This window comes from Drosophila willistoni, assembly GCF_018902025.1.
Source record: "Drosophila willistoni isolate 14030-0811.24 chromosome XR unlocalized genomic scaffold, UCI_dwil_1.1 Seg143, whole genome shotgun sequence".
Classification (NCBI taxonomy): Eukaryota; Metazoa; Arthropoda; class Insecta; order Diptera; family Drosophilidae; genus Drosophila; species Drosophila willistoni.
Window position 1 is genome coordinate 7,803,673 of NW_025814056.1, and position 13,814 is coordinate 7,817,486.

Consider the following 13,814-nt stretch of genomic DNA (forward strand, 5'->3'; position numbering starts at 1 on the left):
CTTAGTGCAAGGAGCTATAGGCAAAGTATTCTTTAAATAGTTTACCTGAAATAACTTTGATAATGAAAGTCATAAACTTGACCTGGTACTCGTTTCTAAACAAATACACATACAAATTACATACTAAGACACGTTTGGGGGTCTATTTTTTGTTTGTTTTAAGGAACACAAAATGAAATATCAAGGACCATTCCAAATTTATGTCAAGTTAAATTTGCTTATCAGTTAATATTGATAATGCGCTAAATATTTGCCAAATTCTTTATTGGTATTAAGTACTGACTAAATTTTCCGTAATTCCTTTCCATTACTGAACTACCTTACCTAAAAAGCAATAAACATTCAATAACTTTTCATTAATTGCAAACATGGCGTATACGTAATATTTCAAATCTATCTCTTGGATTTTGGATTTGATATGCGATTTTATAAACTGTGAATATCGATTGGGCAAACATACATATATTTTTACCCTCTTGTGCTGGAAGCGATTAATCTGATTTTCTGTTATACGTAGCGTATACGTAATATATGCAAAAAAAAGTATAAAATAAAATGTATCTGAAGTAATTTTAAAAAATAATGAGATTTTAAAATATTTTAGATAAAATGAACACTCTTGAGTTGTGCGGAACTTTTCTGCTAATTGTAACATTTTTTTTTTGTTATACATGGCGTATACGTAATATGAATATGAAGATTCGACTCATTTTTCCTGACAAATTCTTTTGATGGAAAAGGATACCTAATTTTGAAAAAATAAAAGATGGTGAAACTATGGTTCGTTATTTATTTGATTGCTGGTCTATATGAAACTTTAGAATTTGTAGCAATTTGCTGTTGGATTCATTTCTCAAGGGAATGAAATATTCTTGCACACATATTTGGGGAATGTGAATTTTGTTTTCTTTGCTTGAATCAATCGAAACGTTTTGAACTTGCGAATTTTGATAATATCCTGTGGACAGTCTGGCTAGCTGGCGACCTGGGGTGGATGGGGGTGAGGGTAGCTTCTGAAGGATTTTGGGGGAATCTAGACCACAGACTTGCTAGACTTTTTGATATCGCCGGCGATCTTTTTGATGGCCGGCGGTATACGTTTCGCCACACCCGGCTGGGAGCTGAGAAATGAGATTTCAAAGAGCGAGGGACGACTTGAGTAGACATTGTGCAGCATGCTGATGAACCAGAAGATCAAGTCATCCATATTCTGGATAGTGCATTGGGCAAATACGGCACCCGCATCGCGTCCATGTTGATGCGAATCGAAGAGTGCCACAATGGAGGCACGAAAATCAAATGTCACCATAACGGTGCGGCAGTCAGCTATAATGGCGGCAAATAGATGTGACGGCGGCAATTCACCGCCACGACCGCCTGCCTGCTGGAATACCTGGAGTGTAATCGTAAAGATGCGTGAAAGCTGTAAGGCCACATTCCGATTGTACATGGGATTGGTGGGATCGGCCTCCATGTGCGTGTAGAACCACTCCTCTAGGCGAAAGTTCATCTTGTGCTGCGATCGTATGGCCGATATGGCATCCGGTATATTTAAATTGAGATTGCGCGCCTGCGGCGTATTGGCCGTGATCACATTGTGGTAGACATTGTTGCCATCGTTAATTGCATTGCCAAACAGATCCCAGCCATGCGATGGCAACTCGGCGACACGATGAAAGAAACGTTCCGCCTTTGCGACCTTATCGGCCAGGATGAGGGAGATGAGTGTGCATGAATTGGTGCCGCTCTGTTGGAATTCACCGAAACGCGATTGGCAAAAATCGCGAGGGAACCACCAAATGTTCAAATTATCAATCTGCTCATGGATGGCCATCTTGATGGATGTCCTATTACGTTCTTGTCCTCGTCCTCGTTCTTCTATCCTTCGAATCCTGTTCCCCTTCTGTGCTTGTGCTGCTGCTGCTGCTACTCCTCCTGCTGCTGGTGCTGCTGCTGCTGTTGGTGTTGGTGTTTTTTGCTGTAATTTGATACCGTGACCGTGGCCTATCGGCGCTTGCGCGTTGCCTCTCAATGCTACTTCTTCTTCTCCTTACATAATTCACAAGATCTGAGTGAAGGTGTCGGCGACACCAAAACCACCAAGCACCTTCTTTACTAGTACACTCCAACGGCGGGATCGGGATTTTTAACCAAACATTGAATTTTGATTGTCCAAAACGGGGATAAAAGAGATGGAAAAAAAAAGTGGAAAACTTTCGATATCGGAAAACAAAAAATTTCTAGACCAACAACTGACAAATAACGAACATACTGTGAGAGTAATTTTTATAGCCCAAACGTAGGCAAATGCCCGGACTACTAGATACAAAGGTTTGCCCTTACTTTTCATTACTTCATTTTGAGTCAAAAAAAAAAGTGTTGGGTATGATTGTTATTCAATTAAAAATGTAATATCCGATTACTGTTCCAACTAAATACGCCATTTTGGCTTTATCTATGGAAAAATCGTAGCTTGCTAGTAAATTTCTCCATTAGGCTAATTTGTAAAACTTTAGTAAGACAGTTCTTTAGGATTAACAAAAGTAATACCATCCTAAGTCCTACCTATAATTTTTAACCCCAAGAACTATACAACAAAAGAACTATACACTATTTAGTGCCAAAAAGTGCAATGACCTGTTTAAAGATTGCACTTTTTGGCACTAAATAGTGTAAAATCTTGCGAAAAGATGACTGAAAGCAAGTTCCAGTTAGGAACGCCGTTTCCAGTTTTTGAATCAATATTTCACATATGTCAAATTTTGCTTGCATTTTATCCGGCTAGATTATTTCAAAGGCAGCACTATAGCCATATGTAGCTAAGGTTAAACACCTTTAACTTCTATCATCAGCAGACTTTGCTAAAGAACTCTAGAATCGCAATGGCCACAATGGTCAACGCCTTCAACGCTAAAACTAGTTGGGAATTGCTAAATGAACTGAAAGTACTTAAAGGACCATTTAACAGCATTTTTATACTTATATCTAAATTATTTTTATGTTATAAGCGATAATTTTTTAGGGATTTATATCAATCAATGTTTTGTTCAAAGTTGAAAGACCTAATTGTATTCATACTCGTGGCCAATTGCATTGTGATTTAAGCTATTATATTAAGCACCACAAACATAACAAAAAAACCGAAACGAAATGAAACGAAACGAATTAGACGTGTTAATTGACAAGATACTCAGCCAGCCAAGTCGACGCCTCATTAATGATTGATGAACTTGTTCCATTGTACATATGTACATTTGTATGTTGGGGGCTTATACAGACATAGAAATAAATATATGTATACCAAATATATATTTAAGGTAATTACCCGGCGCCTTCTACTTGGACTCTCAATCAAAACAACAAAAACAACAACCACAAAAAAAAGCCAAAAAAACAACAAATCAATGAAACAAAACACTTGATAAGACAAAAAGATAGCCCAAAACAACAACAAAAAACAAAATGAAATTGAAATCGTTATGCCATGTCAAGCAAACAATACAAATAACAAATAATCACTTGAAAATGCCAGTTAGACTCGACTTGACTACTCTTGAGTCTTGACTCTCCAATGACCGAAATAGAGAGCCCCGATAGTATTTCAAGTGTCTTCATGACATTTAATTGCTGCTTAAGGAACATGTTTATATACCCTGCAGAAAAACATAAAAACCACGCTAATTATTAGGGTATAATAACGTACTTATATTGTATTTAATGTGGATTAAAGTCCACTCAATATACGGGATTATGATCTTAATTAGGATCAATGTAAGCCTCCTTATTTCGCTGATCTCTCGCCTAGAGTCAATACAAATATATGAAGGAGATTTTTGTTTTTGATTGCAAGTAAAGAGTAGCCCGTAGCCGTTTTTTTTTTATTTTTTTTAAGTTTTAGTTATTATTATAGGTGTTTTTTTTTATTTATTTTATGTCTTGGCATTCCTTGCGTTTTTTGTTTCGGTTTAATTGTTGAAAAACTATAACAATTGATTGGATTTGGGTTTCGCTCAATTTTTCTATGTTATGGTAATGAAATGAGCACCCTTGAGCAACTTCCGTGTTACCGGCTGCCAGATGGATTGGACCCAGTTGTCAGCCAATCATCTAGCCAGCCAGCCAGCCAACCAAATAACGATGATGATGAAAGTGAATAGATAAACCAAACGGCACGTAAATGGTTTGCAAAAGAGAAGCGGTAAATGGTAGAGAAGAGAGGGAGAAGGAGAGGCCCGTTTCGAATGAATGATGAGAAAGAATTTTGTTGATTTTTTGTTTTTACAGATAAATATCGAGTCCATGAGTTTTTGAAGGGGAATTTCGATTGCAAAATTAAGCAGTTTGGTGGCGCTTTTAAAATGATGATGAAATTTAAAATCATTTATCGGATTAGTTTCGATTTCGTTAGAATCCAAACACAATAGGCCAAAACAAAACAGCAGAAGAAAAAAATGGAGAAAGTAAGAAACATGTTTGAAAGAAAGGCATACAAAAAGAAAGTGGGAGATGTAACAAAAAGAACTATAGATAAAAGAGAAGCGGAGGGTCAGTAGCAAAAAAATAAAGGGAAATACCTAAGAAGTCAAGAATAATTAATTAATAAAGTGAAAGTAAAAATACAAAAGAATCTTGGGTGAGAAAAATAATGATTTTCATAGAACATGACAAATAAGAGACCAATTATAATCTTATTATCTATGAAAAGAGAGCTTAAGTCATTCTAATCAAAATTTTAGTACAATATATTTCGAAATAAAAGAAATAAAAGCGAAAACTGATCGATAAAACCCAATTAATTCCAAGTTTCTTGAGCTAGATTTAAATCTTCTTTAATGAACCATCGGCCAACAAAATGCCCAAAAAAAGCAACCACCAATTAATTGATTTATACATACCTACATATGTATATATGTATGTATGTATGTATGTGTATAAAAATCCAGTTTGTCTGAAGAGGGGATTTGGAGTTGAGTTCTCTTAAATAGAAAACAAAGACGAACACCACAAAAAACAAAATAGTATCAACAAAAAAGTAAGCCACGATATGTAGAAGACAACATAACAATTTATCATCATCCATTGCGGTGTCATATTTTTTGTGTTTATGTTTGGTTTTTGAAGTTTGCTTTGACCTGGAAGTCAAATGATGATGTGGATACGAATGCCAATGATGATGATGATGTTGATTTGCTGATGATGATGATGATGATGCTAATGAAATGATGATGATGATGAAGCGGAGGCGCCGTCAGTTAGGCTCGGCACGTTTTCGATTTGCTTGTAGATCGTTTTGCAGGGGTAAAATAGTAAAAAAGTAGAGGAAGGTCTCTTCACATCACTTCACTTCACTCTTCTCTGGTTAATTAATGCGATTTCGCTTTTCGTCGGTGTGATTGTGTTCGTGAGTGTGTGTGTATATGTGTCGCGTGGCCAGACAATGACTAATCATTTTTTTTTTTTGTTTTATTTTCTACTATTTTTTTTGTGCTATCTATGTGGGGGGCTAATTGAGTTGAGTAAACAAATTGCATTAATTTGTGTCTTATTATTTAATAACAAAATAAATAAGACAACACACAGTAGTAGCACAGAATGAGAAGCCCAAGAAGGAGGAGGAGGAGAAGGAGGAGGAGGAGAAGGAGGAGGAGGTAGGTAGGTAGGTAATGGTTGTTGTTGAGTTAGTGGCGGTGGTTGTATTTCGGCTGGTAACCAATTATTTAGCACTTGAAGGCAACGGCGGCATCGTTGTAGTCGGCTTGGTTAAGCAATTATTATTATTTTTCGCTCTATCCTTCCAATTAAGCATCGTGTTGGGTATTGTCCTTAACACAGGAATATCAGGACATGGATACGGCCATGGCCATATTCGCGGTTGCAGCGTCGCAGCCGCACCTTGACCTCATCGACAAGAAGAAAAGAAAAAAAAGTTCTCCTTCGACTCATTTTACATAAATAATCAATAAAGAGAATAAGGGGAATCAAGAGGGAAAATCTTAGCTCTTTTCCTGTCTCCCTCTCGCTCTCCCTCTCTTTTCTTACTACAAAAGTTTTTCAAAAATTCTTTTCTCAAAGGCAAGGATTTGTCAAGTGAGTTTTCCTTGACTAGTTTTTCGCCTCAGTTCAACTCTTTGGGGTTTGGTTTTTTTAATCAATTTGAAGTTGAAAAATAATTGATGGCAAGTAGAAAATGCATGCAAAATCAAATTAATTGGAGCAGTCCACAAATGGTTACTGAATGGGCCAAGACGTCTCGAGGCGTGTATACCCTTTGCGAAATATACATACTACATTCCTTTTCCATCTGTCAAAATGCTTAGGTATTCTGAAGTCTATTCAATAATTTTCTAGTTCCAAATATTTTCGCGAATCGCTCTTTCTCGAAGGATGTTCAATTTTTTGCCGGTTTGGAAAAACTACATTTGCTTATTTTTATTTACCCCCCCAAGGATTCTAATTGTAAAGTTAAAAGAAATGTTAAATGGAAACTAAAAATTGTTAGCCCGTAAAAATCCCTCTCCTTCTCTCTTTAAATGTTTCACAAATTTTATACGTTTTGTCTAAAGTTATATGTATGTAAATTTAGTTTGTTGCGTTGAGAATGGCGATGAGAATGGAACACACACTTATGAGTGGCGCCGGCGTCAAGCTATTGAGTATTTCCGGTTCAACTACCGTTAGCCAAGCATTCAGTACTTCGGTTGTTGAAATACATACATATGTATGTATGTACATTATTCCAATAGAAATGGAGACTGAAACTTGTAAAGTACATTGTCAATTGAGTTAGTATGTTATCGTAACAAATTAAAAGCCAAATCATAAATATGTCAGTGTAAAAAGCATGAATCAAATTTGAATTTAAGGACAACAATTTTACACTCCAACAACCAAAAGTGCCTCCTTTTTGGTTATCATGTGTAGCAAAACAAACTATATGTATGTACAAATTTTTTAATTTTAATTTTTAATTTTTTTAAGCGACTGCCTTAGAAATTAAATGTATTAATTGGTACTTTTTTATCATATATTTATTCATTCATGAATTTAATATAGTGATATATTTCATATATTATTCATATATCTAAAAAACTCATGTTTTCTGGTTCTGTTATAGGTCATAACAAAAATTACACATCCTTTCTAAAATATCCTAGCTCAGATCAGTACGACGAAACGTTTGGATAAGTCGTTTTTGAGATATTCTGTTGACGAATTAACCTTTTTTCCTTACAAACTCTCGAGGTAAACTTTTGTTCTTACATTTTGATACAGAAACTTCAAATTACTTTAGAAAAAATATTATACCTAAATATGTTCTTCTATTATTTTGGAAAGTAGACAAATCTAAGTAATGATTAACGAAATTATACACAAGCCTAAGGAAACATTTAACTTTATCACATCACTCGACTTTCTCACATGGGTGCTGCCCATTCATACATTGTCGTAGAATGAGAGAACTTTTCTTGAATAATTTCTCCAGTCATGCTGACACACACACAATTCGAAATAGGTTTATATGTGCATACATACATACATACATACATATGTGTTTGTATAGTCGCTTTACTTTTATGAACATTGCAATTTCCATTTAGATATTCCCCCAATTGTTGCTTGTTGTGGTTATTTGCCATTTTGATCATAAATTTTTATTTATTACCTTCGCCTCAGAAAAAGGTGTTGAAAGGAAATCGATTTTGGTGGCGCCCAAAAAAAAATACGTAAAACGGAAAAAGCAAAGAGGGGGAAAAAATGAAAAAATAATAATGATTATGTTTATGATAGGAGGAAGAAGCAGATATATTTATAAGCCAAATGTGTATACATACACAAATTGTATAAAAATTAATATATATGTATGTATGTGTGTATTAAATCTTTATGTGCCAAAAAAAAAAAAACAAAAAATATTCCAATGCAAAATCTTATCAGACCAACGCACACCCAAACTCAAAATAATAATAAAGACTTGAGCAGAAATCGAGGCAAGTTTTTGTGGTTCGGTTTTACTCTGCCTGCTTCGCCCCCCCTCCACTATTTTTAGATTCGTTTTGGATCTGATAATGGCTAAGCTTATTAATAAAACATATACATATATATATATTTAGGTACAATAAACAACAAATTTATTGGACTATTTCAAGACAACTTTTGCATAAACTTAGAAGCTCCGAGCATCGAGCTCGATCGAGAATCGGAAATCTGGCAAAATAAAAAAAAAGAACAACAACAAACTGAAACTGAAACCGAAAATGAAACTGGGCGGCTCGAGAACAAGTCAACCGCTGTTGCCTTTGCCGTTGCCGTCGCCGTCGCCGTAGCCATTTGCCGCTGTTTGCATATCGCTTTGCCATTAATCGTTTCTCTGTTGCTGTTTGCTTCAAAAGCAGAAATAAAAATAAAAAAAAAAATTAAGAAAAAAAAGTTATTTTTAGCTTGGAGTATTTATAAATGACCTTGGCAGCAGCGTCGGCGACGACGATGACGACGACGACGACAGCGACGCCGCTCAGATTGGTTACCCAGAATCAACCAACAAGTCAACCAACCAACCAACCAACCAACTAACCAACCACAGCCAGCAAAAAGACAAGAGATCGCTTCTCATGTCTGTCTGTCTGACGACAGTCAATATGAGAAGTTTTCAGCGTTGCAAGTTCAAAATCAGTCTTGTGCCAAGCACGCGTTATTGTTATTATAGATCATCATCAGAAACATGATCATCATCGTTTGGTTAATCATCATCATCATCATCAGTATTTTGTTTTGTTTGGAGAAATACAGAGAGAGAGACATGTATCCAAAACATAAATATACAAACGAATACCCAGTGAAGTTTACTTAAATATTTCTTAAGGCATGTGCCAATTGACTCAACTACAGTAAAACCTCCTCCTCCTTGCCGAACGGTCCTTTTTTCTTTTAAGTTTTGAAACAAAATAACCTTCGATTAGCGAAGGGAAAGAAACGCTTATTTATGGTCAAAAATCCCGATATTTATAAGCAATTTTCAGCTTTTTTACGCCCACCTAGTGAATTTTTGAAATGCTCGGACAATTTTTATAAATCCTTAAAGTGACAAAATGAGACGCTCGACAAAAATACAAACTAAACTTTTTGACTGAAGACGAAAATATTTTTCAGATCCGACCATGTTCAAAAGTTTTTGAAATATTTGCACATATCTTTACTTTAAGAATTGAATCTAAAATAAATCAGAAAATGTTCAAAATCGTTTGGTGAATCCTTTAAAAAAAAAAAACACACAAACAATTTTCCCGAACCCAAGGAAGTTCGCTAATGGGAGTGCTTACTGTATCTCACAAAATAAGGCAATAACTCTAGAAATATTCAAATAGATTAAAGATAAAGCAATTGTGCAAGCTGCAAATCATGAAATTTGACAAATGTCCCAAGATGATCACAAAATCAGCACAAACCAAACTATGAATTTAAATCAAATGTATTTATATGTACATACATACATATATACGATATGGTAGATATGATACTAATAACAAGGAGATTAATTCAAAATTTCAACACCCAATAGAATCATTTATTGGTTCATTTCGTGAGCATTCATGAATGCAGATTAAGTGGAGCAATATAAAATGACTTTGGGGCGTATACTTATTACCCAAATGCAATGAACACTTTATTGGGGCCACATGAATTCAAATATCCACAGTGAAAACTTTCTTGTACATGTGCATGTGCATGTGTTTGTGTTTGTATTTGTATTTGTTTATAATCACAAAAATAAACGCAATTATTGATGAAACGTAACGAAATGGAATGGCGGGGTACTTATAGTCATTTTCGATTTAACAACTAGTCGTACTTATTAGAAATGCATTCTATTTGTATGACCAGCCAAAGCGTCGTCTCGACTTGACAAACTAGCAGACGAACCAAATGGACCTACTCCGCCTCCTGCTGTTGGCTGGTTAGACTCTTTTTTTTTTTTGCTTCCTTTCTTTTTTGTACGTTTCTCTATGTCTCCTCTGTCTCTCAATATCTTTGTCAGTCGCTTCTCTTTCTGTGTGTGTGTGTGTGTGTGTGACTCTCTGGTGAGACAGGGTGGCTGGCCTGGATGGGTTTTTGAACAATTTAACAAGTTGCCCAGTTGCAGCTTGCAGCAGGTTGCCTCGCCTCGCCTGGCTGCCTCAGTGTCTGCCATTGCCGCGGAGTGGTTTAACTGGTATTATTATTAATATTATTATTATTATTATTACAATTATTATTATTATTATTATTATTATTGGTAGTAGCAGCAGCAGCAGTCGTAGTAGTAGTAGTATATAGATAAGTATATATGTATATATGTACATGTATAAATAGATACCACAACGCTCTCAAGTCTTGGAACCCATTCAAGTTGAGTTTATTCTCTGGTTAGTTAGTTGGACTGCCAACAGCATTCCAAACTCAAGAAACTAATTTTAAATCTCCCTCTCTTTTACACACACACACACACAGTGAGAGTGTGTGTTGCCATTTGGGTGAGTGTGTGTGTGTGTGTGTGTGTGTGTTTGTTTGCGTGGGGCAACTGTCATTATTAGTATGTATGTTTACTGTTAAGTGTTTATGTAAAGTGACAGTTCTTGTTATTTACACGTGTTTTCTGCACAAAATCAGCGATTGATGTATGTATGTATATACGGCTGAAGGGGAGGAGGGGGTTGTGAAGTCTGATAAGAGAACTACAAATAAATATTGAGTACATAGTTAATCATTGGTAAAGGTTTCTCCGCCAGGTCAGGCCACACTCAAAAAGAAGCAGTAGAAAAACTTATGAAAACCTTTTCGCAAACTTGTGTAAACAACTTAGGGAAATCCTGTGGGCAAAACATCCATAAGCTATCCTTAAACTTCTCAACTTCTAGAGGCATTTTGAAAAGTGTTTTTAAACTCATTCCACAAGTTTAAGTAGCTAAGTATGCAGCAAAAAGGGCATTCAAAAGTCGAGGCAAATGCACAGAGAATCCTTAATCAGAAGGTTGAAACAAAGTGTTTTTAATTCCAAAGTTTTTAAACTAGGTCAACTAGACAATTAATTAATCCTTATTAATCCTCATTCTTTTTCAAAATCCATTTTTGAGTTGAACAATGCCATCAATATTCGACAATGTCTAAAAATTTAAATCCATTAGACATCCATTCACCTAATTGAAAATTGCATTTTTTGAAACAAAGGAAAAAACTCCTTAGAAGCCTTAAAATTTCATACATGCACATATGTATGCGAGCGTATGTGTGTGTGTGTGTGTGTGTTTATGTACTAGTGGGTTGATTCTTTTTTTATCTCTGCTCTGTCCTGTTCTTTTCTGTTTGCTATGCGAGAATGGAATCCTCTTTAACATTCTTTTCTCTTAGTTGCTTCTTCATATGGCAAGCATCAGCATCAGTCAAAGCGGAAATTGTATTTCCTGCCCCCGAGCCACCAACATTTCTCCTCCTCCTCCAATACACCCCACTCCACTTTCTGTGCCTCTACTTAACCCTTTTAGTAGAAACTCAGAGGCCATCTCTTCCTAACGAGCCTGGATGACTAGCTGGCTAGTCCAGCTTTAGCTTTAGGTTTAGCTTTAGCTTTAGCCTTAGCGCTCTGTATGACTCTCACGTCGAGTGGTACGGTGGTGCGCCTACTCATATGAGTGTTTTGGGGCTTGGGTTTGTTGTGTTTGAGTTTTTGCCTTTTGGCGGCCGTGTTGCACATGTGCCAAGATGGAGCAGAAAACAGCAGCGGCAGCAGCAACAGCAGCAGCAGCGGCGCATTCAAGTATTTACCCACGGTCTATTTTTAGAAAATCCAGTTTTTTGGCAGCGCCCAACAGAGTCGGAATCTGTCTCTGCTTTGCATGAGGGAAAAATAAAGAGTAAAGAGCAACACAGAGCCCCCACCACACTTTGGGCATCCAGAGAGAACGGGAGAGAATGAGAGTGAGAGCGAGAACGAGAACGAGAGGACAAAAGAGATTATGCAGTTGCCTCATAATTCCTTAACTCATAAATGAGTTTTATTTCTCATTAAAAGTTCAATAACAACGACCTTATCGAAGTCAGCCAGACCAGGCCCGAATCCCAAACCCAAACCCAAGTCCAAGTCCAAGTCCAAGCCCTTCACTTTCACACGCAACCAAAATCAAAAAACAGAAAAAAAAAAAAAACAAAAGTGAGTGCAGAGCTGTGTTGCTAGTTGCCCCTAATATGGTTGGGCCAAGTCAGTGTCATGTTTTCTTCAAGCTTGGCGTCTCCATTTATGGACCGTAACCGAAAGGCGCCTTCATAATGAGCAGCATCATGCTCATCCTCAATCCTCAACAACAATTCTCCTGCCCGGTTTGCTTCGTCATTATTCCGCCATCTGCTTGTTTGAAAGTGAAATTTTTGCTTGTAACACATGTCTCTTCGTTCCCTCTCTCGTCATCATCATCATCATCATCATCAACAACAACAACAACTTCGCCTCCTCTATGGCCATGTTCATTTGCTGACTCTTCTCCACCTTATCCACCAACAACACACACACACAACAATCTTCTCTGTCTGCGTCTCACTCTTTCTCTCTCTCTCTCTTTCTGTATAAAAGACAACGTAATGCCTTGACATTGTTGTGTGCGACAACGGACTTGAACTCTGGCAATGAAAACCAAGTTGGAAGAACTTAAATGGAATCATCTTGTCATAGTGCAAAAATCTCTCATTTTGCGGTTTCCAGATGAACCAGAAATGATAAACTGCCATCTTGCATAGCCGCACATGGAGGGCAAACGAGCAAACAGAATTGCCAATCAAGTGTAAAAGATTGCTCTTGCTTTTGAGTTTATGATCTTAACGAATTTCCAAGTGTAAACAAATACAACTTAATCAATTTTGAGTTTCAGTGAACTGGTTAAATCTGTTAAATCAAAACAATGTAAGTATATGTATTTAGTAATTTAACTGTTAATAAGAATATGTATGATATATATTTCGGTGAATTTTCATAAATTACGTATTAAAAAAATATTGAATTTTTCTTTCTGCACTTGCTCATCTCTGTTAGTTGAACTTTATGCTTCAGTAGCTATGGTGTCACAATCTCATCATGTCTCTGCCACCGTCTGTTTGCCTATTTGCCACTTCCTTATGCTCCAACCATTTGACAATATTCCAATCAACAGATGGTGCGGGTCACATTTAGGCCTTGCCATGGCCCCTACTAGTAGGAGGTATCAATTTGGATTGGGTTCAATGTGCCTTTTACCCTGGGATTGCATCATAGAAATGAAAATCAAGCAAGGCTAGAAAGGAAGGAAAACATTTGCAACGGTTCAACAGTTCGTTTGCCTTGTAATTTGATTTCCAATGGGCGGCAAGGAGTAACAATGTAGAGGAGAAGGAAGTGTTAGAGCCCATACTTCAATGGGGAAGAAGGAGAGATGTCTGGGCTAAGTATTAAATGTATTGGAAACCATCAACCTAGGTGTGTGCATATGGAAAAGCATTATAATCAACAACATAAAGGTGCTTCAATTTTTGTTTTCTCCCCTTTTAAAGAACTACTATTTCAGTTTGTTTAAAATCCTTTCTAATAACATAATTCTATTTTTGTTCTAGTTAATAGAACTAAATTCCAGCAAATCAAAAACCAGTGGGAGAAAGAGTGATACAGATACCCTTTAAAATTACACAAAATGTAGGAACTTTTGAACCCTTCTTTTTGTTTTGTTTTGTTATTGGCAAAAGGAAGTATTATGTTACACCTAGTATGTGTAGGTGTGTGTGTGTGTGTGTGTGTGTGTGTGTGTGTGTGTGTGTGTGTG

General features: G+C 36.4%; 2 protein-coding genes and 1 long non-coding RNA gene across 3 annotated transcripts in view; 1 reads left to right on the forward strand and 2 right to left on the reverse strand.

The window, feature by feature from the left end:
• The window catches only part of LOC6645413 (receptor-type guanylate cyclase Gyc76C), a 30,055-nt gene that overhangs the window by 9,056 nt on the left and 7,185 nt on the right, over nucleotides 1-13,814 (reverse strand). The gene's annotated exons all lie outside the window — the stretch shown is intronic.
• Nucleotides 777-2,315, reverse strand: LOC6645414. The gene has a single exon (XM_002068211.4). The coding sequence runs from the start codon at nucleotides 1,832-1,834 to the stop codon at nucleotides 1,034-1,036; it is 801 nt and encodes a 266-aa protein (XP_002068247.1). The 5' UTR covers nucleotides 1,835-2,315; the 3' UTR covers nucleotides 777-1,033.
• On the forward strand, nucleotides 3,930-4,792 carry LOC124460663. Its single transcript, XR_006954670.1, has 2 exons — nucleotides 3,930-4,205; nucleotides 4,285-4,792. It is a non-coding gene; the product is annotated as an uncharacterized LOC124460663 (long non-coding RNA).

Excerpts from the sequence above, each read along its gene's own strand:
- LOC6645414 (XM_002068211.4), bottom strand. The coding sequence starts at position 1,834 with ATGGCCATCCATGAGCAGATTGATAATTTGAACATTTGGTGGTTCCCT.